Source organism: Natrix helvetica (genome assembly GCF_964273705.1).
Source record: "Natrix helvetica genome assembly, chromosome: 12".
Lineage (NCBI taxonomy): Eukaryota > Metazoa > Chordata > Lepidosauria > Squamata > Natricidae > Natrix > Natrix helvetica.
This window is the reverse complement of record NC_138556.1, coordinates 8,715,306-8,742,968: the sequence shown is the minus strand read 5'-3', so window position 1 is coordinate 8,742,968 and position 27,663 is coordinate 8,715,306. Positions and strand designations below refer to the sequence as shown.

The following is a 27,663-nucleotide window of genomic DNA, read 5'->3' as shown; positions in this document are numbered from 1 at the left end:
TTCTGGGGGCAGATTGTTCCACTGGTTAATTGTTCTAATCTTGATCATTCTGTTTTCTTAAGCATGAGCAAACTAAATTGCTTCACAACTTGGCAGTTGCTAGATTCTTACATTCTGAACTTTTTAAATTGTGATGGAGTTTCAACACAACGGGTGGCATGAGAAGGGTGTGGGTAAATCTGGGGCGTTTAGCGTAGTGCTGAATTCCCAACTCTTTGCAGCACAAAGAGATGCATCTGGATGCATTTTTCAATGGCTAAGGAATTACTGTGTGTCGCAAGTACTGCAGATAATGACAGGAGGAGTCGTACGTAGGTGGAGCACTTTGAAGAGCAGAAGAACCAGAAAAGTGATGCTCTTCACATTAAAACAGTATTGGAAGGGACCTTGGAGGTCTTCTAGTTCAACCTCTCATTCAGGAACGAAGCCCTGTACCATTTCAGACAAATGGGTTGCCCAACTTCTTAAAAAACTTCCAGTTTTGGAGCATTCTCAACTTCTGGAGGCAAGTTGTTCTACTGGTTAATTGTTCTAACTGTCAGAATATTTCTCCTTAGTTTTAGGTTGCTTCTCTCCTTGATTAGTTTCCACCCATTGCTTCTTGTCCTGCCCTCAGGTGCTTTGGAGAATAGCTTGACTCCCTCTTCTTTGTGGCAACCTCTGAGATACTGGAACACTGCTATCATGTAGTTAACAGATTAACAGAGTTGGCAGGGACCTTGCAGGCCATCTAGTCCAAGCCCCTGCCCAAGCAGGAGACCTTACATATGCCTCTACCAGGATTGATCTCACAACCTCCTGTGGTGGCCTAGAGGAGAGAGTTCCACCTCTAGGCCACCACATGTCACCCATACTCTTTTTTCAGCCCTTCTCTGTACATAGTCTCCAGTCTATGAAAGCATAAACCATTAGCATTTCTTGGTATGTACATAGTGCTTTTAAAAATAATGATAAATAGTTTTTAGAACCTTTTTGTGTTGTGAAACTTTTTTTAATCTAGCAAACGCATTTGCTTTCTGACGGTCAGTGGTCTCCTCCTCCGCCTTCATCTCTTCCTCCTCCTCCTCTTCCTCCCCCCTTCCTCCCTGGCGTAGAAGCTGCAATGCTTGTTTTGATTACTTGTCTTCCAGCGTGTGTATCACTGATTTCTCCCTCCTTCTTTCTCTAACCTTGCAGTCAGAAACACGTAGACTAGCTAAAAAGTGTAACTGGACTGTACACCAGGTGGAAAAATGGTTCAGGCGAAGACGCAACCTAGAAATCCCAACTCTGCATAAAAAATTCAAGGAAGCTTGGTAAGAAAAAGAGGCCACTCTCCTCCATTCTCTGCTTCTAAAATATATATATATATTCTCAGGTAGAAAAAGAGCCAGAAATGTGACATTTGGTGGCATTCTGGGTATGGTATAGCCAGATATTCCTTTCTTGTCAGTCAACATAAATAAATAATATTATCAAACTACCTATCTCAGGTCCTTGGGATGGACTTGATAGGTGGATAAAAATGTCAAATTCAGTCTAAACATGTGGCTAATTCTGCAACTAACTATAATAATAATGTAGCTATTATCCTGTTATCAATTAGCCTTGTCTTGCATATTCTCCAGAAACACTGATTACATTACACTACAGCTTTGATTGCAAAATTGTAATCACCATCTTGACTTTTTTAATCCTCTCTAGCCAATCTTGTAGGCACTGAAGCTTGAGTTTCCAAAGACAGTTTTTACTAAAAAAAAACCTGAGTCATTGGTGTTCTCTGAGCTTTGTTGTTTTCTTGTAGACATTACATCCCCCAAAATAGGTAACATAATCAGTGCTAGTGAGTTAGCTGCCTAGCTAACACTAAGGATGCTTATTAGTTTGAGGAATGAAATCAGAGGTGGTATTCAGCAGGTTCTGACCAGTTCTGGAGAACCGGTAGCGGAAATTTTGAGTAGTTTGGAGAACCGGTAAATACCACCTCTGACTGGCCCCATCTATTCTCTGCCTCCCGAGTCCCAGCTGATTGGGAGGAAATGGGGATTTTGCAGTACCCTTCCCCTGCCATGCCCATCAAGCCACGCCCACCAAGCCATGCTATGCCCATCAAGCCATGCCCACAGAACCGGTAGTAAAAAAAAATTGAATCCCCCCCCCCCCCCTGAATGAAATGTCTGCAAGAAAACAACCAAGTTCAGAGAGCACCACGGATCCCACACTTCAACCCTGCGCCACAAATATTCTCTGTCAGTACTCTGACTTCTTTTGCACTTAGACTTAAAAGTGGTTCAAATCACTGCAAATAATAATGATGAGGCAAATCAATGCAGGAAGAAAGAGATGGGTAAACAGTCAATAATACTGCTTTGTTAGCTATGGTGAGAAGTCTGGACAAATCTGTTCTATCTTACCATCTTCTTCTCTGTCCATGAGAACTCCTTGGTCTTAACAGTTCATTTTATTTTTTTGCAGTTGGCGATGTTTATTCTACAGTACCTCATTTATTGCTGGAATTATATTTCTCTGTGATGTAAGTTAAATATGGGGCCAGGAGGGAGGACTCCAGTGGTAACATGGCCTAATCTGAGGTTGCTTTTAACAGCAGCTTCCCGTGAGTTGTTAAATGTGGGTTAGTATAAAGACAGGTGTAATCTTTTCCCAAAAGAGGATAAGCTAAACGTCCACTATTATCACTTAGAATGAGTCACTGTGATAATCGAGAATTCCTGCACCATTATTCTGAGATATATATTTGTCAGATTCCCTGTAAAGGTATGGCTAGCTAATGAGACCTAAATAGGTTGAAATAGATCTATACTAGTCTCCCTTTATTTATTTATCAGCACAAATACAACACAAATATAAAAAGGCAACCATAAAAATATGGTTTTCTGCCTGGATGATCCTCTGTAATGAGCCGAAGGACAGAAAGGGGGAGTAGTGAGCTCCCTCCTATATTTGGGCATACCAGGGGTTGTAACACACACATACATACATACATACATACATACATACACACACACACACACACACACACACACACACACATACACACACACATGCCTTAATTCAACAAAGTACTTTATGTATGGTTTTCCCATTTACCCATAAGTCTTGTCATAGCCATCTCCAATTTGGAGTTGCCAAAAATGGAGAAGGGTGAAGAATATTCTTAGAGTGGGCCAGAAGCATGCAAGTCCTAATGCCAGAATCTTAGAGTTGGGGAGAGCATTAATCCCCCTTCAGCCAAAGTAGCTTACTAAATGACGTTCAAGGAGTCCCCAGCTCTCTCCCCAACCTACTTCACAGAGTTAGTTGCGAAGAGGAAAAGTGCACTACAATCAGAAGGTCTTTGATACTCAGTTCCACCCTGCGGTGGCCGCCATCTTGGGAAAGGCTGTTATAGAAGACAGGCCAATAGGGTTACTCTGATGTGCAGAAAAAAGAAATGTTGCCTGACCTGAATTGAGTAGTGAGCTGGTGGCAGGGATGAGATTTGCACTGTTGTTATGTGGAAACATTAATGATTGTTTTCTATCTCCTTCTACATTCCTTCCAGAAATCCTGGTTTTATGACCTGTGGCAAGTGTGGCTCAACTATCCAAACCATGTGAGTCTGGTTCTTTGGAGATACTACTGGTTGATTTTGTTGACTGCTTCTGGTTCTTTGGAGATGCCACTATTGACTTTGTGTGAAGAAATATTCCTGCCTTCGTTTTTGATGGCCCATAAATAGCTTTTTCACCATTTGGGATTGCAGTTTCTATTAGAATAGGATTCCCTTAGGGGAAAATGATAAATGAAGAATTCTCATGTGGTCATGAGATGCTATCAAGATGAAACAAATGAAGCATTCTCATAATTTTCATAAGAGCTATCATGATGAAACAAATAAGAATCAGCAAATCACAGTGTCCTATCTTCAATATGCCTCATTAGGAATGCTACTATTGCTAGTATTACTAGAATACATTGTATTAGATGTATTAGGTTATGTTTGCTTCCTTGAGTGATATAGGTAGCCCTCAATTTACAATGACAATCTACCTGGTCCATTCTATGCTTTAAGTGCCAGTTCAGAAGATTTATTGCTCATGTCTAGCTAGAATAATCTAGTCAACTAAAAGTCAGCATTAAGAGTTAATGGGATTCAAGGAGGGCTGAACTTGGATCACTTGTAATGACTCCAGACTATTCCTCTCTTGACTCCATTCCCCAGACTCTGCTCTTCTTCTAGTATTTATTTCTCCATAGGCTGGGCTGGGCCAGAATGGAATGGAGCAGAATGGATAAATCATGATCATAATCATAAAATACAATCATTATAAATCAGAACACTCAGTGATAATCATGGGGTACTAAATAAAAACAATCAACATAATTCATAAGATACAAGCAACGAAGTTATTCTCGTAAGGTGCTAAGGGAATAGTTAACAGGAGAGTCGAGAAGGATAATATTGTAGTAATACAGCCCTAGTATGTGGGTTCACATCCCAGGGCATAAAACATGTGGTGAAAATTAGTTGTTTAGCAGTGATGTCATGGGGAGGGGAGAACTGTTCTTTTACCCAGTAGTTTTGGTATGCAATGTCCTACTAAGGTAAAGATAAAGGTTCCCCTCGCACATATGTGCTAGTCGTTCCCAACTCTAGGGGGCGGTGCTCATCTCTGTTTCAAAGCCGAAGAGCCAGCACTGTCTGAAGATGTCTCTGTGGTCATGTGGCTGGCATGACTAAATGCCGAAGGTGCATAGAATGCCATTACCTTCCCACCAAAGGTGGTTCCTATTTTTCTACTTGCATTTTTATGTGCTTTTAAACTGCTAGCTCACTCTTGAACTTAAAAATAAAGGGGAATCAGAATATTTTGAAGTATGGAATAGATTTTATGATTGGTATAAGACAAGGTGACAAGACTGGAACAAATGTATATATTGTGATTGGACAGAAGGACAGACAATGTATTAAGTAGATTAACTGTTAATGGTTGAAACTAGCTGTACATAATATGAATGTACGGTCACTCCGACTCCGCGGTATTGCATTGTTTTAAATGTACAAATAATAAAAATATATATAAACTGCTAGGTTGGCAGAAGCTGGGACAAGTAACGGGAGCTCATTCTGTTACGCAGCGCTAGGGATTCCAACCACCGAACTGCCGATCTTTCTGATCGACAAGCTCAGTGTCTTAGCCACTCAGCCACCACGTCCCTATTATCAACCCTTTTTCTCCTGCTCTGGAACAAATGTACTCCCTCTCTAACCCAAAAAGTAATTGCCTTTTCTCTCTCCATACTCTCTCTGCAGCCCATGCTCCCTTCCCAGTATTGGTATTACATGCTCCAGATGAGCTTCTATTGGTCATTGCTCTTTACTCTTGGAACCGACACTAAAAGGAAGGTAAGGAAGATTCACTACTTCATCGGTGTGGGAATGGGATGCAAGCCATTTTCAGTTCCTGGTTTCCAGGTTGCTAGATAACTCTTAGGAGAACAAATAGAAAGGAGGCTGAATCTTTTGTAACTCTAAACGTTCTTGCTCTGAAATTTGGGGTGGCTCAGATTATTTGTAGCATTGAAGTTGGGCGGCACTAAAGTACCATATTTTTGGGAGTATAAGACTCACCTTTCCCCCTCAAAATAGAGGGTGAAAATCTGGGTGCGTCTTATACACTGAATACAGCATTTTTGGCCTCCTGAAATCTCGCCCCCTTTGCAAAAATGGCCATGCATAGCCTTTAGGAGGCTTGTAGAGTGCTCCTGGGGGCTGGGGAGGGCATAAATGAGCAAAAAACAGGCCATTATTTGCTCGTTTTTGCCCTCCCAGCCCCCAGGAGCACTCTAGAAGCCTCCTAAACACTATCCATGTCCTTTTTTTTGACAAAAAACAGGGCCATTTTCATGAAAAACGGGCCATATTTGGGAGGTCTGCAGAGTGCAAAAACTTTTTTTAAAATTTGCCTCTTCAAAATCTCGGTGCATTACTCCAGTGTAAGTCCAGTCTTTTTTTCTTGTCATTCTCTCACGCCTGTAAAGTTGGCTTGCCTCCAAATTAAACTCCCCCCCCCATTGCCCATTACAGCTGTTTCCTTGCAGAATATCTTCTACTCGTTTCTTATTCGTCCGAGTGATGTACACCATTTCCCACCATTATTTTTCAACCAGATTCAAAAAGAACAGCTCTTTATATATACAGAATATGGCTTTGGTAGGGGTGTGATGGCTCAGCCAGGAAAGATGCTGAGCTTGTTAGCTGGAAAGGCGACAGTTTGCGTTCGAAACCCAAGTCCTGCATGATGGGGTGAGCTTCCGATACCTGCCTCAGCTCCTGCCCACCTAGCAGTTCGAAAGCATGCGAATGCGAGTAGATAAATAGGCAACACTTGGGTGGGAAGGTAACTGCATTCTGTGCACTTCGGGGAGGGGTGGGTTCCTGCCAGTTCTAACCTCTTCTATAGAAGAGGTTCCACAAATCTACCGTGCCGTTTAGAAACGGTTCCAGCTCCCTCTCCCCGCCATCTGCACCAAGCTTGCCCCGCCCACTGCTCACTGATTGGCTGGCTCACCAATCGCCCCCTGCCTCTAAGAGTCCTATCTAAACCTTAAAGTCTTAAAGCTGCCAAGTTTGAACATCCCTGGGTTTTTTTTCTAAAGGGTTAGGGGTGCAAGGGTCTTGTAACTTGACAGCTTTAAGACTTGCACACTTCAATCCAGAGTTCCTGAGCCAACATGACTGGAGGAGGAATTCTGGGAGTTGAAGTCCACAAGTCTTAAAGCTGTCAAGTTTGAACACCCCTTGGGTTTTTTTCCTAAAGGTTAGGAGTGCAAGGGTCTTGTAACTTGACAGCTTTAAGACTTGCGTGCTTCAAATGCCAGAGTTTCTGAGCCAACATTTTGGTTGCTAAGCAAGAGCGTTGTTAAGTGAGTTTCACCACATTTTACACGTTGGCCACACCCACCCAGTCACATGACTGCCAAGCCACTCCCACCCAGTCACATGGCCAGCAAGCCACTCCCACAAAGCAGGCCACACCTACAGAAGAGGTTCTAAAACAATTTGAAACCCACCACTGGCCTCGGGGTATAGTCATGCTGGCCACACAGCCATGGAAATGTCTTCGAAGAATGTTGGCTGCCTCGGCCAAGAAACAGAGACGGGCACTGCCCCCTAGAACAGGGGTGTCCAAACTTGGGAACTTTAAGACTTGTGGACTTCAACTCCCAGAATTCCCCAGCCAGCATGGCTGGCTGGGGAATTCTGGGAGTTAAAGTCCACAAGTCTTAAAGTTCCCAAGTTTGGACACCCCTGCCCTAGAGTCAGACATGGAAGGAGAGGCCTTTACCTTTTATGGCCAGGAGTCCCCAACCCCCAGTCCATGTGGCAAATGGTCCGTGGCATGCCAGCAACCAGACCGCGCAAACAAGTGAAGCCCCATCCACGGAATGCAGGCAGCGTATGAAACCATGCCCCTTTCCGCGGGGAAATCTCTCTCTACGAAACCAATCCCTGGAACTGTTCTTTTATGGCTTTGAAGCAGTTAAAAAAGACGAGGTCTTTATTTTCATCTCCTCATTCAGAATCCTTTTGGGCTCATGGGTTTTGGTACCTCCACCCTAATTTTCCTAAGAGAGAGCCGTCACTCTCCACCTTCCAACATTATCTCGGCTTTGAGAAGTCAATTTCTCACTTTCTTTTCCTCAGGATTTCATGGCCCACGTGGTGCATCATTTTGCCGCCCTTGGATTGATGTTCTGTTCCTATAGTGCCAATTACCTCCGTCTTGGAACGTTGGTGATGATTGTCCACGATTCTGCAGATATCTGGCTGGAGGTAAACCTCAACATCTTGTATGTGCTTGTGCTTAGTTACACAAGTCCTGGGATTTCGTTAGTATTGTCTTTCATTCATTGTGGGATCTGGAGGAGTTATATATGAGTCTTGAGCTTGAATGATGAGCTTGTTGTGGCTTGCCAGTGGGCAGCGGATCTGGCAGCAGAGTTGGACAATGAGGAGGTTGGGAAGGAACATGGGCCAGTCCTGGAGTCTGGGGAAGGCTCTGAGGAGGGCTCTGTGTCGGAGGCAGAGTGGGGGCCAGGGCCGTCTGACAGTTATCAGCTGCCTTCGGAGTCAGAGATCAGTGGGGCAGAAGAACAGCTGGAGCCTGTTCCCAATGTGCGAATTCGCAGAACTGCAAGGAGAAGGGAACAGCTAAGGAACAAGGGCCGACTCGGGAGTAAAAGCACAGGTGGACGGTGAATGGTCCCTCCCATAGGGAATAAAGAGGAGCGAAAGGGGAGTGGAGTTTGCAGGAGACAATTAGTCCAATTCATTAGGGTGAAGGTCTGTTCCTGACTTCTTGTCAAGTATTGCCTGCTACAGAGTGGCATTTGGAAGATATTGGCCTGGCAGGTCTCCAAGCCTGATAAAGGTCTGTAGTTGTGAAATCTCATGGAAGACTGTTGGCCGAGACTTTGCAGCAGAGGAATTCACTTTAAACTAAATAAAAGGGGTTTTTATCAAGCCTAATAATAATAATAATAATAATTTTAATTTATTAGCCGCTCCCTCTCCAAAAAGGCCTAGCAGTTGGCTTCGTGCTTTTGGGGGGCCTAGGTGAGAACAGAACTATCCTATCAACATGAAACATCGGCTCCTTTGGTCCAGAAAAAGCATTACCTTGTGGTCTTCTGTCCAAAAAGAAACTATGTCCTAACCTACCTCATTTCCCCCCATTCCCCACCACAAGCAAGGTTGTCTCTCAGTGTGGCTACCAAGCTGAACATTGCAACCAGTTCTATGAACATAAATCTTCAAGACACTGTCTGAAACTATTTTTATCAAAGGGCTCGTCTGCTCTTTTATTGGGAAGCAGTGTTACATCTTCTAGGCCAATCCCTGTAATTGAGATATAAATATTGTACTTTTTGTCCATGATAGCTACCAACTAGCAATGTTCACGGACCAAATGTCCAACATAACACTTATTTCCTCAAAAGTAAATCTCTTCCTAAAGTTATGAAGATGGGAAAACAATGGATTCCTCTTTAATGAGGATTGAGAGGGAATGTATATGTATCTCGGTCAGAGGTGGGTTCCTGCCGGTTCGACCCGGTTCGGCGAAATAGGTAGTAACTCAGCCGGATACGTCACCATGCTGGTTCTATCCTGGGCGCCGCCATCTTTATTTTCTGTTCTGCACATGTACAGAAATTTTTTCGGGCACCGAACCGGTAGTAATGCCAGCAGGAACCTACCCCTGATCTCGGTGTGCATATATATATAGCCCATAATATATTTATTGCAATAGATTTACATTTATGGAAGACGTTTTTACAGAGTAAAAATAAGATAAATTTTAAAAAAGGAAAAGAAAAGTAAAGAAAATTATACACGTAAGGAATAAAGGGGAAAACAAAGAGAAAAAGCAACGATGAAAAATAAAATAAAGAAGCCACATCCATCCTTGGCTAGAGGTGTGATAAAGGCATTTACGTTTTATCCCGAGAAGGAATTTCACTGCCACAACCACCGGTTTACAGTGGATTCCTTCTTCAGGAGATCACCCCAAGGCGGTAACTTCTCCCAATTGTTCAATTTCAGGCTGCGAAGTTGTTCAACTATGCTCGCTGGGACAATACCTGCAGTGTTCTCTTTGTCATTTTCGCAGTTGTGTTCTTTATCACACGGCTCATCCTCTTTCCATGTTGGTAAGTTGTGTTCCGGGGTTGTTTGGCTTGAAAAATCGCGATGCCTGTTCTCAGCAAACATCTGGGAAAGAAATGACTCTCTGGATGCCAAACATGATTCAAACCTATTCATAACCTATATCTCTGATGGTGAACCTATGGCACATCTGCCGGAGGTGGCACACAGAACCCTCTCTTGGGCACGCATGCCGTTGCCAGCTGCTCTTCTGCTTTTCAGTGTGCGCACGCGTGCCAGCGAGCTGGTTTTCACACGCACTGTCGTGTCAGAAACCCGGAGACCGGTTGAGCACCTGGTCTTCGGATTTCTGGCACGCCGGTGCATGCAAATACCAGCTGGCTGCCGTGCATGTACACACTAGAAATCTGACAACCAGGTGGCTGGTGCATGCATGCGCACTGGCCAGCTGGTCTCCGGGTTTCCAGCAGTCCAGCGCATGCGTTCCAGTTTGGGCACTCGGTTCACCATCACTGGCCTATATGAATGTTTATGCTTTAATTTAGGGTAGGAGAAATAACAACAGCCAATAATCCAACTGGGTTCCCCCCCCCCCCCCCCATTCTTGTTTTCCTAACAGGATTTTACGGGCCTCGATATATTATCCTGTGTTTTATACCCAGACACTTGTCATCGCATATTTTGTATATAATGGGCAGCTATTGATCCTGCAGGGCCTTCACCTCTATTGGGCCTACTTAGTTTTCAAGATTCTGAAGAAGTTCATTTTTGTGAAGGTAAGGATGGACTTCAGGATCCTTCCAATGGAAGACAGCCATGGTTATGTTCTGCTAGAAATGGGGGAATCCTAAAAGAATCGAGTGTCATATCAGTCTTTCATAATCTAAAGTTCCCCTTCATAAATTCACAAACTCTTCTCGTCTTGTAGGCTTAGCTCTCTAGAATAGAATGGAATGGAATAGAATAGAATGGAATGGAATAGGAATGGGAATGTAGAGAGTAGAATAGAGAATATAGAATAGAATATAGAGCAAAATATAGAAGAGAATATAGAATAGAACAGAAAATAGGATAGGATAAGATAGGGAATTTAAAATAGAAAATTTAGAATAGAGAAGAGAGTAAAAAGTAGAGAGTAGAATAGAGAATAGAATAGAATAGAATTCTTTATTGGCCAAGCGTGATTGGACACACAAAGAATTTGTACAGCTCCCAGTCTTCATAAAAGCTATAAATAATAAATCATAGCAATGCATCCATCATAAATTGTAAGATAGAACACTTAGGGCTAGTCATAGGATACTAAATAAGCAATCAACATAAATCATACTAGGAAACGTAATTAAACAATATAAATCGTAAAGATACAAACAACAAAGTTATAGTCATAAGTAGAAAAGGAGATAGGTAATAGAAAAGATGAGAAGAATAATAGTAGCTTAACCTACGGCCATTAGAAACTTCTGGGTTTGGTTTACAACTAGCAAAACCCTCTATTGTTGCTACTTAATTTTCAAGATTCTGAAGAAATTCATTTTTTAAAGGTAAGGATGGACTTCAGGATCCTTCTAATGGAAGCCAGCTATGTTTATGTTCTGCTGGAAATTGAGGAGTTCTCTAAAAGAATGGAACGTTACGATAAGTCTTTCCCAAGCTCATGCTCATCTTCACATATTTACAAAATCTTTTGTCTTTAGCCATTCTAACTATGGCTGAGTTTGCTCTACAACTAGCAAAACCCCGATTTTCTACGCACTCACGATAACATGCATTGCCTGTCTTGTGCTAAGCCATTCCACAAATCAGTGCATAAAACCTGGGCCAACCCACCATCTAGCATCTTGCATCTTGGCTGTTGTTTATTCTACAACCAGTTACCCTTTCCAGGTGCTCAGGATTCCTATACCAGCTTGGGCTAAAATAGACAATGACAAGGTAAGCAGTGTGTGGTCTGTGCATGCTCTATCCAGAGGTATTCAGTTTTGGATATTTGAGGTGAGAATGGTTGTGGTCCTTGTGAAACATTGACCGGAATCTCTGGATCAACCCAAATCACTTTCCAGGTTCTTGCGAAATTAATTTCTAGTGATTAATTTCTAAATATTCTGTCCACTTATCTCCTCTGGAGATACAATTCATTCTCTAAATGAGTTATTGATTGATGGTCTTGATTCTAGAAATCACTTTTCTTCACAATCAAGTTTTTCAACTGCTTCCTCCAGTAGATGGAAGACCAACCTCTTAAGACCAGCCTTAAAAAAAACATTGGCCTATTGAGCCTAATATAATTGGTAGACTTGTTAGAGTTAGAGCCTCGGTGGTGCAGTGGTTAGAGTGCAGTACTGCAGGCTACTTCTGCTGACTGTCAGCTGCCTGCAATTTGGCAGTTCAAATCCCACCAGGCTCAAGGTTGACTCATCCTTCCATCCTTCCAAGGACGGTAAAATGAGGACCCAAATTGTTGGGGGCAATATGCTGACTCTGTAAACCGCTTAGAGAAGGCTGGAAAGCACTGTAAAGCGGTATACAAGTCTAAGGGCTATTGCTATTGCTATACTTCCAATATCAACCATGACTTGACTTGATGGAAGAATATATTTCCTCACTGGGATGGCTGATCGTCTTAAATTCTCTTTTTCTCCCTCTTTCTGATTTGGCTGTCATAGATACTCAGCGATGGAACAGATTTCTCCGATCCTTTTCTTTACCTTACAACCCTGATAATTTTGGATCACATTTTCATGAAATGCAGGCTGGAGTGGGCAGTGTTGATCTTGGTCTTGACAAATCAGATCTTTGGGCCTCATATATATATGTAGAATATATAAAATATTCTATCCCTTAAATATCTGTGAAGCATACAGGAGGAAAACAAACGGTCACCGTGGCAATGCATGTGCCAAAAGTTGATGAATTGATGACATTGACAGATATCAATGCCATTTTGTTACGTGGGCCATTCACAACTTTACCGCTTGTTTTAACTTTCCTGTATTTCAACTTTGCTGATTATGGATGTACTTTGCTGTTCACTTTTTCCAAACCAAACATCTGTTCATGTGCTAGATCCCCTGGGACATCCTAATTCCAGACTCAAGAATGGGTCTTTCCAACCTATTTTCACTTAGACAGAATAATGTTTCCACCAACTGCAAGCCAATCGCTTCCAGCAGACGCATGAATAGTGCCCCCCCACTGCCTCTCCTGGCAGTTGGCAGAGTTAGCTTTCAATACTGCCTTCTAACCACTGGGAAGGAGGGATGGGTGGATGGATGGATGGAAGGAAGGAAAGAAAGAAAGAAGGAGAAGAGAGGGAAGGAAAGAAGGAAGGGAGGAAGATAGCAATAGCACTTAGACTTATATACTACTTCACAGTCCTTTACAGCCCTCTCTAAGCGGTTTATAGACTCAGCCTATTGCCCCCAACCATTTGGGTCCTCATTTTTATCAACCTCAAAAGGATGGAAGGCTGAATCAACCTTGAACCGGTCACAATCGAACTGCTGGCAGTCGGCAGAGTTATCATGCAATACTGCATTCTAACCACTGTGCCACCAGGGCTCATAAAGAAACATCATATCAGAGAGAGATGGGTTGATGTCTCCTTTTCTTCCTGCCCAAACTATCTTCATTTGAAGGTTTGCACAATCCCTCACCAATAACCTGATCTTATTATAAGTAATTAGTAGTATTACTTATTACTATTAGTAATTAACTTTACTAATAATAAGTATAGAGCTTATTTTTCATGTTAGAATTTGATGCACCTTATGGGGAGAGACTAGAACAGTTTGTAACATGTCACAGGTCACTTTCTCAGCGCCATTTTGTATATTGTTTAATATCTAGTGTCCCCTTTCCCTCCCTCCCCAATGTTTTGGCCATAAACCTCTTCAATTCAGTGTCCAAACCAGGTCTCGAAATGCTGTCGAACTGACTGCAGTTTCTCTGAGAAAACATTTTTTGAGTATCTCCGTGACAGTCCAACTCCCTCCAACATCTGGGTGGCTTTTTTTAAAAAAATTGGGAAGATGGTGTCACTTCCTCTTAGCTAGCCAAGGATTTAAACAAGTGGAATCTTGCTGTAAGCGTCTAGAATTCCATTCCATTCCCCCCTCCCTGCCTTTTTCCTTAGGTAAGAAGATTACATTTTGCACAGCTTCCTTCTTTAGAAGGCTGGAATTGGTATAATAATTAGATGTAGAGTATTAAATGTTTGAAGTTAAGTTCAAGTCAAACTGAAACCTTTGGCAGGGAGAGAATTCTTACAGGAGAGAGCAAACCTGGGAATTTTACAGCTCTTTCGCTTCTCTTGTCCGGCCTGCCTGAGGTCAATCGCAAAATAGAAAGCAAATATAAAAACATCAAGTGTACACCATCACACAATACAACTGCATTGCTTTTCTTTTGTAAGGTAAAGGTAAAGGTTCCCCTTGCACATATGTGCTAGTCGTTCCTGACTCTAGGGGGCGTTGCTCATCTCCGTTTCAAAACCAAAGAGCCAGTGCTGTCCGAAGACGTCTCCGTGGTCATGTGGCCGGCATGACTAAACACCAAAGGCGCACGGAGCACTGTTACCTTCCCACCAAAGATGGTTCCTATTTTTTCTACTTGTATTTTTTACGTGCTTTTGAACTGCTAGGTTGGTAGAAGCTGGGACAAGTAACGGGAGCTTGACTCTGTTACGCGGCGCTAGGGATTCGAACCGCCGAACTGCCGGCCTTTCTGATTGACAATCTCAGCGTCTTCCATGCACCTTCGGCATTTAGTCATGCTGGCCATGTGACCACGGAGACGTCTTCAAACAGCGCTGGCTCTTTGGCTTTGAAACGGAGATGAGCACCACCCCCTAGAGTCAGGAACAACTAGCACATATGTGCCAGGGGAACCAAACTCCTTTACCTAAGTGTTAATTATTAAGTGCTAATAATTGCTTATGGTAGTTCATAGGTGAGAAGAGACCGAGAAAAGGCAAAATTGCAAACTAAAATGGATCATTCAGGAATATTGTTAGTCTTTGTAGTTACCATGGACTAGAAAACAAACTGCATTGTGAATGATCTTTCAAAATATATGAATATACATAGAGGAAAGTTTCAAAAGACTTGAGGAAAGTGCAAGGCTACAATTTCACTTTGAATCCTTCCAATTACAGTACCCAGCAGGATACACTAAATCTTATTATCTCCAGTTTTGTTTGGATTGATTTGGGGTTAGCTTTAAGGTGGACAAATTCTCATAACAAGGAACCCTTTAGTTGGATCCAAAGCATCATTTTAGGGTTAACAAAGTCACTTAAAACAAGGCTAAAAGTCCCGGTATGCTGTCCTTTGTTTTACTGCCAAGAATGGATTTATAATTGGATTCACTCAGAAAGCAGTGGGATGTTGGGGTTCACACATGACTACCTGGGCTTTTGACATGTGTCCAAAGACCTCTGCCCTGGGGGACTTACTGAATTTCAGTAACATACTTAACAGAATTAATGAAGTCTGCAACCGGTATTTAAAAACTGTTTAGTTTGCAGTCGTTATCTCTCCACTGGATTCCGCCAAATGATAATGAAACATACCAGAAATGAAGGATTGTGGTTGGGCAGATATAAGAAGTGATAATATTCTACAATATTGATAATATTGGAAATAAAATGGAGGTAGTGACATATTTTATTGTCCTGGGCTCCAAGATCACTGCAGATGGGGACTACAGCCAAGAAATTAAAAGAGGCTTGCTCCTGGGGAGGAAAGTGATGGCAAAGCTAGACAGCATCCTAAAAAGCAGAGACATCACCCTGGCAACAAAAATGAGTATAGTCAAGGCTATGGTTTTCCCAGTTGCAATGGATGGCTGTGAAAGTTGGACCATAAGGAAGGCTGAGCGCCAAAGAATGGAGGCCTTTGAACTCTGGTGCTAGAGAAGACTCCTGTGAGACCCTTGGACTGCAAGGTGAACCAACTGGTCAGTCCTAGAGGAGATCAACCCTGACTGCTCTTTAGAAGGCCAGATCCTGAAAATGAAGATGAAATACTTTGGCCACCTAATGAAAAGGAAGGACTCCCTGGAGAAGAGCCTCGTGCTGGGAAAGATTGAGGGCAAAAGAAGAAGGGGATGATAGAGAATGAGGTGGCTGGAAGGAGTCACCGAAGCAGTAGGCATGAGCTTAAATAGACTCCAGAAATTTTGAGTAGTTCGGAGAACCGGTAAATACCACCTCTGACTGACCTCATCTATTCTCTGCCTCCCGAGTCCCAGCTGATTGGGAGGAAATTGGGATTTTACAGTATCCTTCCCCTGCCATGCCCACCAAGCCATGCCCACAGAACTGGTAGTAAAAAAAATTGAATCCCACCACTGATTGAAATGAACAAAACTTCACTTTTGAAATAGATCTCCATACATGGAATTATTACTTGTTATCCTTCTAGCCAAACAATATATACTCATTTCATTCAGAACTGGTTGGGCTCCTTAATATGCTGAATGCTCTCGGGCTAAATTTCACACATGTTTCAACAGAGCAATTATGCAGATACCTTTCCCTTGGATATTCCAAAAGTCAGCATTAAGATATATATATTGCAATCGCAGAATATTCAGAGTCTTAAGAGGCATCTCCTCAACAACATATCCTCAAGAGTTTAATCAATGAGGCAACCTTAGAACTTTCAAAACCCAACCCTGGAACAAACCAGGTTTCCATCAAAATATTTCCTCTTTCTATATATTATTTTTTGATTCATGGAGGGTTCCCCTCACCCCCCGTCTCTGTACAATCCTAATGACACTCGTGATGTTGCCTTATGTGAAGGGCAAAGGGAAATTCTATCCAGGAAGTCCTAGGGGTGATTTGGCCAACGCGACTCCTCATCAATTGTTTGTGTGCGGAAAGATGCTTTTCCTTCCCTTTCTCTGATTGTGTGCCAAGTTTATCTTTCAATATTTACACTGTGGATTGTTTGTTTGGATACACTTTTGCATATAGCTTTGGAAAAGACAAAAGATTGAACCCCAGGAAGTTTGTGCTGTGGTGGAGTTAATGTTTTCGTTTTCTGCCCTTGCTTGGCTCTGTTTGCATGGAAACTAAGCGTACCGAGGTGGAAATGGGCAATCCCAAACTTGCACGTTTTCTGAAGCGTTTGACGCCTATATGGGGTACCAATAAAGGAAAATATTGATCGTTCAGGGTTAAAGAGGGATTGTTGATGTTCCCTGAACTTGGTGGTTTTCTTGCAGATGTTTCATGACCCAACTAGTTAACATCATCAGTGCTAGAAGGGAATGGGGTTTGCAGAGAGGAAGAGGACAACGACTATGGAGTCGTTGGTGTTCTGTAAGATTGGTGGTTTTCTTGCAGGCATTTCACTATCCAACTAGGTAACATCATCAGTGCTAGAAGGGAATGCAGTATGCAGAGAGGAGGAGGAGGAGGACTATAGGGTCCTTGATGCTCTCTGAGCTTGGTGGTTTTCTTGCAGACGTGTCATTACCCAACTAGGGAACATCATCAGTGCTAGAAAGGAATGGGGTATGCATAGAGGAGGAGGAAGATGAAGACTATGGTGTTCTCTGAGCTTGGTGGTTTTCTTGCAGATCTTTCATTACCCAACTAGATAATATCATCAGTGCTAGAAAGGAATGGGATATGCATAGAGGAGGAGGAAGATGAAGACTATGGTGTCCTTGGTGTTCTCTGAGCTTGGTGGTTTTCTTGCAGATGTGTCATTACCCAACTAGGGAACATCATCAAAGCTGGAAGGGAGTGAGATTTGCAGGGAGGAGGACAGGGAGGAGGTAGTCTACAGAGTTCTTGGTGTACTCTGGGACTGGTTGTTTTCTTGAAGACATTTCATTACTCAGTGCAATGTCTGTAAACACTGATGATGTTACCTGTTTTGGGTAATGACATGTCTGCAAGAAAACAACCAAGCTCAGAGAGCACCAAGGACCCCATAGTTTTCCTCCTCTTCACACATGGTACTGATGATATTGCCTAGTTTGGTTGGACCATAAGGTTGGGCCATAAGGAAGGCTGAGCACCAAAGAATGGAGGTCTTTGAACTCTGGTGCTGGAGAAGACTCCTGCGAGTCCCTTGGACTGCAAGGCAAACCAACCGATCAGTCCTAGAGGAGATCAACCCTGATTGCTCTTTAGAAGGCCAGATCCTGAAGAGGAAACACAAGTACTTTGGCCACCTAATGAGAATGAAGGACTCCCTGGAGAAGAGCCTCATGCTGGGAAAGATTGAGGGCAAGAAAAGAAGAGGAGGATGGAGAAGGAGGTGGCTGGATGGAGTCACTGAAGCAGTCAGCATGAGCTTAAATGGACTCCAGAGAATGGTAGAGGACAGGAAGGCCTGAAGGAACATTGTCCATGGGGTCATGATGGGTCAGACATGACTTAACAACTAGCAACAATTGAAAAGATGTCCAAATATACATATGAGTATAAAATCTGATTTTCCTTCGTTATTGCTTGAGAATTTTTCTTTCTTTTCTTTTCACAAATATTTATCCACAACTCAGTGGAATGGTAACCCAACTTCACTGATAGCCTTAATCCTTTGTGCCTGACAATTAATCACTATGGTTCTACACCTCTTCTAAATGTCGCATTTTCCTCCTTGTTTTCTGTAATCCACAATTGGCTTTTTTTAAAATGCTTTTGGTATCCTTCCTTCCTAGAATGTTAAAGATGAACGGAGTGATGAAGAAGAAGAAGAAGATTCTCTCAGCGATACTGAAGGGGAGTGTATGAAGAATGGAATGAAGAATGGATTAAATGATCCCCTCCTAAACAACAACAACAACAACAATAATATTAATTAATGCCCAGCCAATGCCATCTCCTAGTCCCATTGCCTGCTGTGTCATAAACCCAACCCACCATACAGACTTTTGCATCCACATCAAAACCAAAGTCCATGAATGGTTTTATTGCAGATCAGGAGATTTAGGAGGGAGTTCACTTTTGCAAAAGAGCCTCCTTTGCAATAGGCAGTCTAGAGGATAACCAGTTAAATTATTATTTGTTAAAAAAGAAAAGAAAAACTCTGAATGGTTAAGAATGGGAATGAATTTAGAATAGAACCTTTTTAGGGTGAGATCTTTGTGTATTTCAATTTTGATAAGACTTAAAACAGTTTGGACAAGTTTTTAAAGGTGTTTTAATACGATTTGAGAAGTGTGGCTTTATACTGATTTTATTGAAGAATGGTATGGTTTTATACGAGGAAAATCCATGCAGTTGGAATCTGCTTCAGTGAAAGCTGAGCCATATTTGATCAATAGGCTGCTTATTGGTGGACTCCAAATAAAGATAAGAAGGCTTTATCAATCCCTCTTATCAATGAAGCCCTGGATGTACCATATTTTTCGGAGTATAAGATGCTCCAAAGTATAGGACGCACCTAGCTTTGGGGGAGGAAAACAAAAACAAAAATCTGCCTCTGCCTCCCAGCAATTTGCCTCCTTGCAGCAAACAGCAAACAGCCTGTTTCAGTTTCAGTACAGCCTGATTAGCACAAGCAGTTGATTGTCGGGCCTCTCCATGATCAGCTGTTTCAGGCTGCAGGGATTGCCATAGCCTAATGCCACCTTCTCACGCTGCATTTTCGACCTCTGTGTCCCATTTTCGGCCTCTGCATGCCCTATTTTCCGCCCGTTTCGGGCAGCGAGGATCAGAATGGGCAAAAAATGGAGTGCGTGAAGGCCAAAAACGGGGCGCACAGAAGCCAAAAATGGGATGCTGAGGCCGAAAATGGGGCACATGGAGGTGGCAATAGGCAATGGCAATTCTTGCAGCCTGAAACAACTGATGGTCAGGAGGCCGATCCAACCGACAATCAGCTGCTTGTGCTAATCAGGCTGTGCTGAAGCTGAAACTGAAGCAGGCTGTTCATTGCTTGCTTCAAGGAAGCAAATAGCTGGGAGGCAGAGGCCAAACGCTTGGGAATGGCTGGGGCTACATTTGGTGTATAAGACGCACCCAAATGTTCACCCCCTTTTGGTGGGGGAAGTGCATCTTATACTCCGAAAAATACAGTAATTGTCAGACGTAATTGCCAAGTCCAGAAGTGAATTCTGCCTTTAGTGCAATGTTTTTAGAATGTGTATTCTAAATTTCACTGGCTCCTGAGTGTACCTTCCAGCCAAGTTCTTGCAACTACATGGAATTGACAGCATTTGTGGAAATTGGTGTCCTAACGTACCAGTTGTCACCAAGACTGAACTGGGTAGCCATATAAATTTTCTTAAATAAAAAAAAAAGTTCCCTTGATTGAGAGTGAATGACTGTTTCCCCTCCCCTCTCCCCCGCCCCATCACCCATTCGGGTTATTGCCTAAGCCAAGACTTGAATCTCCTAGTACTTTTAACCACTACACCAAAGTGGTGTTCCCAATACACGGGACTATTTATATAGAAAATGAGCAAAGGTGGACAGGAATACCTAGATTAGGATGAAAGCCATCTGCTTGAACTGTATTAAGGTCAACCTTGTTTTCTTTTTTTGAATTCTTCCATCTCTGATTTCCCTTTTTATTTATACTTTGTCTTTCAATATATAGTCTTGATTTTCATTCTTTGTGTATTCTGGATTGTTTTATTTAGAGGTAAAGTGTGATCCCATGGAAATGGGGAACCTGGACGCTTTTTATATAATATGTTATGCTTGACCAAATAGGAGCTAGCCTTATGCAGCTACCCTTATAGCAATAGCACGTAGACTTATATACCGCTTCACAGTGCTTCACAGCCCTCTCTAAGAGGTTACAGAGTCAGCCTCTTGCCCCCAACAATCTGGGTCCTCGTTTTACCCACCTCACAAGGAGGGAAGCCTGAGTCAACCTTGAGCTGGTCAGAATCAAGAATAGAACTGGTGGCAATCAGCAGAATTAGCCTGAAATACTGCATTCTAAGCACTGGGAGGGATGGAGGGATAGAGGGAAGGAAGGAAGGAATAGCACTTAGACTTATATACAGCTTCACAGTACTTTACAGCCCTCTCTAAGCAGTTTAGAGTCAGCCTATTGCCCCCCAAACAATCTGGGTCCTCATTTTATCCACCTCGAAAGGATGGAAGGATGAGTCAACCTTGAGTGGGTCAGAATCAAGAATGGCAATTAGCAGAATTAGCCTGAAATACTGCATTCTAAGCACTGGGAGGGAAGGAAGGGATGGGGGGAAGGAAGGAAAGAAGGAAGGAAGGAAGGAATAGCACTTAGACTTATATACCGCTTCACAGTACTTTTACAGCCCTCTCTAAGTGGTTTACACAGTCAGCCTTTTGCCCCCAACAATCTGGGTCCTCATCTTACCCATCTCAGAAGGAGGGAAGGCTGAGTCCACCTTGGGCTTGGTGAGATTCAAACTGCCAAATTGCAGGCAGCTGGCAGGCAGCAGAAGTAGCCTGCAGTACCGCACTGCAACCACTGCGCCATCGCAGCTCAATATGTTGAACATATTTTTTTTTCCCTTAAGGAAACAAAATTTCACCGTACTGGTAGCCTTAGACTTATGACCCCGACTGAGTCCCTAATTGCATTGCTAAGCAAAAACAGTTGTGAAGTAACAACCTTTCTTGCCACAGTTGTTAGAGGGATCTCTGCAGTTGTTAAGCTGGCAACACGAGGCTCTGGTTTCGCCACGGACTTTGCTTGTCCGAAGGTCACAAAAGAGGATCACATGACCTCTGGACACTGAAACCGTCATAAATACGCACCAGTTGCCAAGCGTCTGAATTTTGACCACGTGATCACGGAGAACGCTACAACGGTCATAAAGGTGAAGTCACTTTTCTCAGTGCCATTTTAACTTCAAATGGCCACTAAGCAAATGCTTGTCAGTTGGGGAAATCCCTGATAGATCCATACAACTAGACGGAAGTTTCAAGTCTCACCAGTGACTTGGAGCATGGTTTATGGCTGCTACGTATCAACCCCAAACGACAGAAGATGACAGAGGAAAAAGATGAGAAAGCCAAGAATCTTGGTTGAGCAGTAGCTGATCGTTGAATAACAGCAGCTATCAGGGCAGGGGAGAAACGGAAGAAGAGAAACAAAGATGGTGAATTATGGTATCTGTTGCTATAGGTCCCTGATAGGCAACCTATAGCACCTTCCTGCAAATACAGTAGCTCTTTCAGCAGAAATTAAAGCAAAGGGCTCTATGCTTCGAGGAACGTTATGAGCACAGGAAGTGAAAGAAGCAAAGTTAAAGCCATCTCAAAAGTGGAAATCACTCTTAAAAAAACACCTTAGGGACAACCATGACCTGGATGACTGAGAATCTCCTTAGACATTTTTGGGTAAAAGGTCTAGGTTCCCCTGATACATATGTGCGAGTCGTTCCCGACTCTAGGGGGCGGTGCTCATCTCTGTTTCAAAGCCGAAGAGCCAGCACTGTCTGAAGACGTCTCCGAGGTCATGGGGCCAGCATGACTCAACGGCAAAGGCGCACGGAAGACGCTGAGATTGTCAATCAGAAAGGTCGGCAGTTCGGCGGTTCGAATCCCTAGCGCCGCGTAACAGAGTCAGCTCCCGTTACTTGTCCCAGCTTCTACCAACCTAGCAGTTCGAAAGCACGTAAAAAATGCAAGTAGAAAAAAATAGGAACCATCGACATGCTTTTGAACTGCTAGGTTGGCAGAAGCTGGGACAAGTAACGGGAGCTCACTCCGTTACGCGGCACTAGGGATTGGAACCACCAAACTGCCGACCTTTCTGATCGACAAGCTCAGCGTCTTAGCCACTGAGCCACGGCGTCTCCAAGACATTTTTAGCCAATGGTTTAGTATTGCTGAAAATGGCCAGCAGGGGGCAGTAGAGCTACGCTACTCTGCATGGGAGGCTAGGGAATAGCTCAGGAAGATGAAAGAAATCTCTTTGCTTTGTATTAAGTAACCAACAGTGTGAGTGGCTAAAGGTAAGGAGCTCCTTTATGCCCTGATCTTCATTTCCTTTTCTTTGAAGCCCCATGACATCAAAGCAATTGCCTTTGGCCCTTGGCTACATTCCACTGTGTGTTTATAGTCTCCCTATGCATCGCAGCCTTTTTACTCAAAAGCAAACAATAAACATTCGGTTCACTCCACTGCCTGAGTTCACACAACACAGTAGACAACATGTGATGCGATTGGTGGATTGTACGAACCCGGAATTCATTACTTGCATTTAACTCAGGGTAATCATTGGGTCCTTGGAAAGTAATTCCCCTTCCCCTTAGCCATTTCACTGAGGACTGCTACAGGGAGAAGAAGAAAAAAGAGAGAGGGGTATGTTCTATTGAAAGATCCAGTCTAAATCGAATACATCAAGATACACTGTAGACAATGTTATTTTGTGCAAATTCTCTTCAGGTTTTGCACCCCATATTTTACACCTAGAACCTGAGGATTGTGCAAACTTAAAATGGCAGAAATGGTCCATTCAGAAATCTATCTGAGGTCTGTCTGTCTGTCATCCATCTTTCATCCATCCATCTGTCTATCTATCTATCATCCATCTTCTGTCTGTCTGTCTGTCTGTCTGTCTGTCTATCTAGCATCCATCTTTCACCTCTTTCATTCATCTCTCTCTTTCATCCATCTTTCATCCATATCTATCATCTATCTAATCTATCTATCTATCATCTATCTATCTATCTATCATCTATCTATCTATCTATCATCTATCTATATCTATCATCTATCTATCTATCTATCTATCGTCTATCATCTATCTATCTATCTATCTATCTATCTATCTATCTATCTATCTATCATCTATCATCTATTTATCTCATCTATCTCCCTATCTCATCTATCTCTCTACCTACCTACCTACCTACCTACCTACCTACCTACCTACCTATCTATCTATCATCTATCTATCTATCTATCTATCTATCTATCTATCTATCTATCTATCTATCTATCTATCTATCATCATCTATCTTTCACTGCTATGCCTGGCAATCATTTGTCTGCTCCTATAAAGAATGAAGTGTCTCATTCCTGCCAGGGTGGTGGTGGTGGACTAGATGACCTAAAAGGTCCCTTCCAACTTTGTTAATCTGTTAAATGCTTTCAATCAAAGCAGAGTTCCTGGATGTCTGCAAATAGATTTAATTCAGTTCTGGGAAGTGCAGAGGTGAAACTAAAGAAGCATCTGACAGTTTCTGCTACTTCAGCAAGGATTCCCAAGTAGATGCCTGCAGTAACACTTGTTGAATGTAAAGATGAAAGTTTCAGCCAAAACTTAGTGTGCTCTTCCAGGTCCCCATTGCTTGGCTTTTAGGAATAGTGCTCCAAAAGTTGGAGGGATTGTGTCAAGGAAGCTTTAAAAGTTTAAGTTATTATTGTTCAGTCTCTAAGTTGTGTTCCAACTCCTTGGATCCTCATGGACCGCAACATACCAGGTTCCCCCCCCCCCCCCATCCTGCACGATCTCCCAGAGTTTACCCAAACTCAAGTTCATTGCGTCAATCATCATCATCATTTAATGATGCCATAATTCCTTGTGGGATGGAGTCTGGGCAATTGAATGGAGCTAGCAGAGTGTTTTAATGGCCGGATGCCCTTCCTGTCGCCAATGTGGGGTTTTGTTCAGCAGATATATTCTCATTTCAGAGGTTTTTTTTTGAAGAAAAAGTTTTTTAATGAACACAAATTAAAATGTTGGACACAGTGTAAACTGTCCTGGCGAAATCTATGCCATACATGCTAAGATATCAAGTTATACATTGTAGCCACCCTGTTTTTTAAACATTTGATCCATTCCATATTTACAAATATAAAAGTATCCTATTTCCAGCCGTGTTGATTTGTGCTTATCTTATACATTCTCGCTATTATCATTTCATACATAATTCTAGTCTCCATTCTATGAATCTTAGCCCTTGTCAATTTTGGGCCTTTCCTTTTATATTCCAACCATCGATAAAATTTATCCCAGATCTTATAATATTCTAATTCATCTTTATTCTTCAATTCCCATGTCAATTTATCCATTTCAGCGCAGATCAAGATTTTCCTAATTATTTCCCCTTCTTGTGGAGTTTCCCTGTTTTTTCCAATTTTGGGCAAAGACCATTCTTGCTGCCATGATAATATGTATTGTTAAAAAAAACCTACCCCCTTGTTGTATTTATTATTTATAATTCCCAAGAGAAATAGTTCCGGCGTGAATTCTATTCTATATATTCTCAGTGTGCCCAGAGAGAGAAATATCTGCCTCTACCTAGGATTGAACTCACAGTCTCCCTGATTGTGAGGGGAGAGCTCCACCTCTAGGCCATTGCATCACTTCAAATTCATTGCTTCAATGACACCATCTAACCATCTCATCCTCTGCCATCCCATCTCCTTTTGCATCTTTCCCAATATCGGGGTCTTTTCCAAGAGGTCCCCTCTTCTCATTGGGTGGCCAAAGGATTTGAGCTTCAGTTATCTGTCCTTCCAAAGAACAATCAGAGTTGATTTCATTTAGGATGAACAAACCTTTAAGTAGATCTCCTTTTCTCTGCTGTACACAAACACAGCAATTGTGCTTTGCTGGCTACACCCAAAGGTGCTTTTTCAAGAGGCAACTGGACTTCCTGTTTTTTTCTTTGAAGAGGTTTCGCTTTTCATCCAAGAAGGTTCTTCAGGTTCTTGGATAAGAAGTGAAATGTCTTCAAAGAAAACCAAGGAAGTCCACTTGCCTCTTGAAAAAGCACTTTTGGGACAACGATGTCTTGGATGGCTGAGGACATCTGGCTAGAGTTTAGCATGTTTTGTGAATTCAGTTCTTAGGTGACCAGCAATCCACTTTCTTTGCATTTCTGGTCAAGATGTTAATCTCTGCTAAGCCACCCACTTTCCCTTCCCTTATAGAAATGGACAACAGTCCAACAACCAATCCATTCAGAAGCATCACTGTGACAAGTACAAGAGAATATATATATATATTCTCTCTCTATCTCCTTTTGAGAGGAAGCCAATGATGCTATCTAGAGGAGAAAAGATGTTAAATACTTTGATGACCATCCAAATTAACTCTCCGAGAGCCAAACTGTTTCTTCTTGCAAAGATGTTTATAACATATTATGTTCAACGTCTCCAAGGGGTTATTAATTTTGCAATAATAGATGCAAAACCTGGCTCCTCTTGAGGGTATTTCAAGAGGAAGGATGAAATACGAATTTGAAAAAGGAGCAGAGGAAGATGAAGTTTCTAAAAACAAAACAAAACTATACCCTACCACTTACAAAGGACTCCTTATGATAGTCCAAAGCTGGAGCTGAAGGCCTGATAGTCCCAAAAGTGCTTTTTTAAAAAAACAACAACAACAAGGCAACTAGACTTTCTTTGTTTCTCCTTGAAGTTGTTTCGCTTCTCATCCCAAGAAACTTCTTAAGAGCTGAAGATGCTTCTTGGATGAGAAGCAAAATGTCTTCAAGGGGAAAAAAAATCAAGGAAGTCCAGTTGCCTTTTGAAAAAACACTTTTGGGACAACCACGACCTGGATTAGTGGTGGGATTCAACATTTTTTTACTACCTGTTCTATGTGCGTTGCTTGGTGGGCGTGGCATGGCTTGGTGGGCGTGGCAAGGAAAGGTTACTGCAAAATCCCCATTCCCTCCCAATCAGCTGGGACTTGGGAGGCAGAGAATAGATGGGGGCAGGGCCAGTCAGTGGTGGTATTTACCAGTTCTCTGAACTACTACCGGTTCTCCAGAACTGGTCAGAACCTGCTGAAAACCACCTCTGACCTGGATGATTGAGAATTTCCATAGGCATGAAGGTCTGACAGATGTGAATTATTGCACTGAGAGAAGAGAGACACAGAGAGAAGAGAGAGAGGGGAGAGAGGGGGGACTTGAGTAGGTTTGGCTCCAACGAGAAGGGAGGGAGAGAAAGAAGGGGAATTGGGGGGGGGGGGCTGGCTTTTTTGTCTCAAACAGGGAACTACAATGGGCTCAAAGAGAGAAGGTAGGCCAAGCTAGAGAGAGAATGAAATTGGAGGTGTAGTCAGTTGTATGGAACAGTGAAAGAAGCAAGAGGCCAAGCCATTGGGTGGAATGAGGTGGCCATTTTGGGGTGAAGCTTTCTCTCAGCATCTCAGATTTGCCCGATGTCCCAATTTCATGATTAACTGACGCATGGTTGTATCCAACAGAATCAATAAACCCCATGGAGTTGCACAATGTGCTAAGCTGGCGGAAAACACACACACACACACATCAGAAACAGAGCTGATGTTTTTGTGGTGACACAACCTCACACGCCAGCTTCTCTCTCCGTCTCTTGAAAAGCTTTCCGTGTACAAAGTAGCGGCTGGATCAAACACTGCACTAAATTCTGATTTCAGAGCGGCCTGCTAATTATTAACCATAGCAAAGCAAGAGAGGACGATTTCACATGCCGCAGGAAGCCATAAATGTGGCCGGTTCTTAATGCTTTGCAAGCCATCCATTTAAAGCTCCCTGCAGCGTTTCTTCATGTTATGCCCTCCAGATATGCTGCGGTTTAATATAAAGAAGGCATCCAGTTAGGGGACGCTGGTATATTCAACGTGTAAACTCAGATGTGATGGCTAACGCAACAAACCAGGGTTAAGAATTCAAGAGGAAAACTTCTGAAACACTTGCCTCTCATTCACCCACTTTTAACAACCCCATAATCCCGTGCGGGGTGAGACTCTGGGCAACTGAACGGACCTGAATGTTTACTGGCCAGTTGCCCTTCCTGTCACCAATGCGGAGTTTTGTTCAGCAGATATATTCTCAGTGTACCATTACCATTGCCAACCCAGGCCCTGAAGCAACGGAGAACATGATTTTGCTTTTTGATATGATAGTTGGAGAAGGTGCGATTAGACATCGTGTTCCAAGGATGTGCAGGAGACGGAGGAGGTTGAGTGGCAATTACATCCTTGCCATTATTTTCAATTTAATTCCTAAAGTCACTGCCTGTCTCTAGCCAACCTTTAGAGAGGATGTGATATCTGTTCACCAGAATCTGTTGATAAGCAATAGAGCAGATTTCCCCTGTTATA

At 42.7% G+C, this 27,663-nt stretch overlaps 1 protein-coding gene across 3 annotated transcripts in view; it reads left to right on the top strand.

Moving 5' to 3' along the window:
* Positions 1-20,226, top strand: part of CERS3 (ceramide synthase 3) — a 44,943-nt gene extending 24,717 nt beyond the window's left edge. For 2 of the 3 annotated variants that reach the window (XM_081964837.1, XM_081964838.1), the window contains 9 exons: positions 1,177-1,295; positions 2,455-2,512; positions 3,542-3,592; positions 5,294-5,386; positions 7,688-7,816; positions 9,587-9,693; positions 10,269-10,425; positions 11,537-11,584; positions 18,332-20,226. In XM_081964837.1, coding sequence (XP_081820963.1) covers positions 1,177-1,295; positions 2,455-2,512; positions 3,542-3,592; positions 5,294-5,386; positions 7,688-7,816; positions 9,587-9,693; positions 10,269-10,425; positions 11,537-11,584; positions 18,332-18,475 — 906 coding nt within the window. In that variant the 3' untranslated portion in view covers positions 18,476-20,226. The remainder of the gene's footprint in view (positions 1-1,176; positions 1,296-2,454; positions 2,513-3,541; positions 3,593-5,293; positions 5,387-7,687; positions 7,817-9,586; positions 9,694-10,268; positions 10,426-11,536; positions 11,585-18,331) is intronic. The other variant, XM_081964839.1, reaches the window with a different exon arrangement.
* The last annotated feature ends 7,437 nt before the right edge of the window (positions 20,227-27,663 follow it).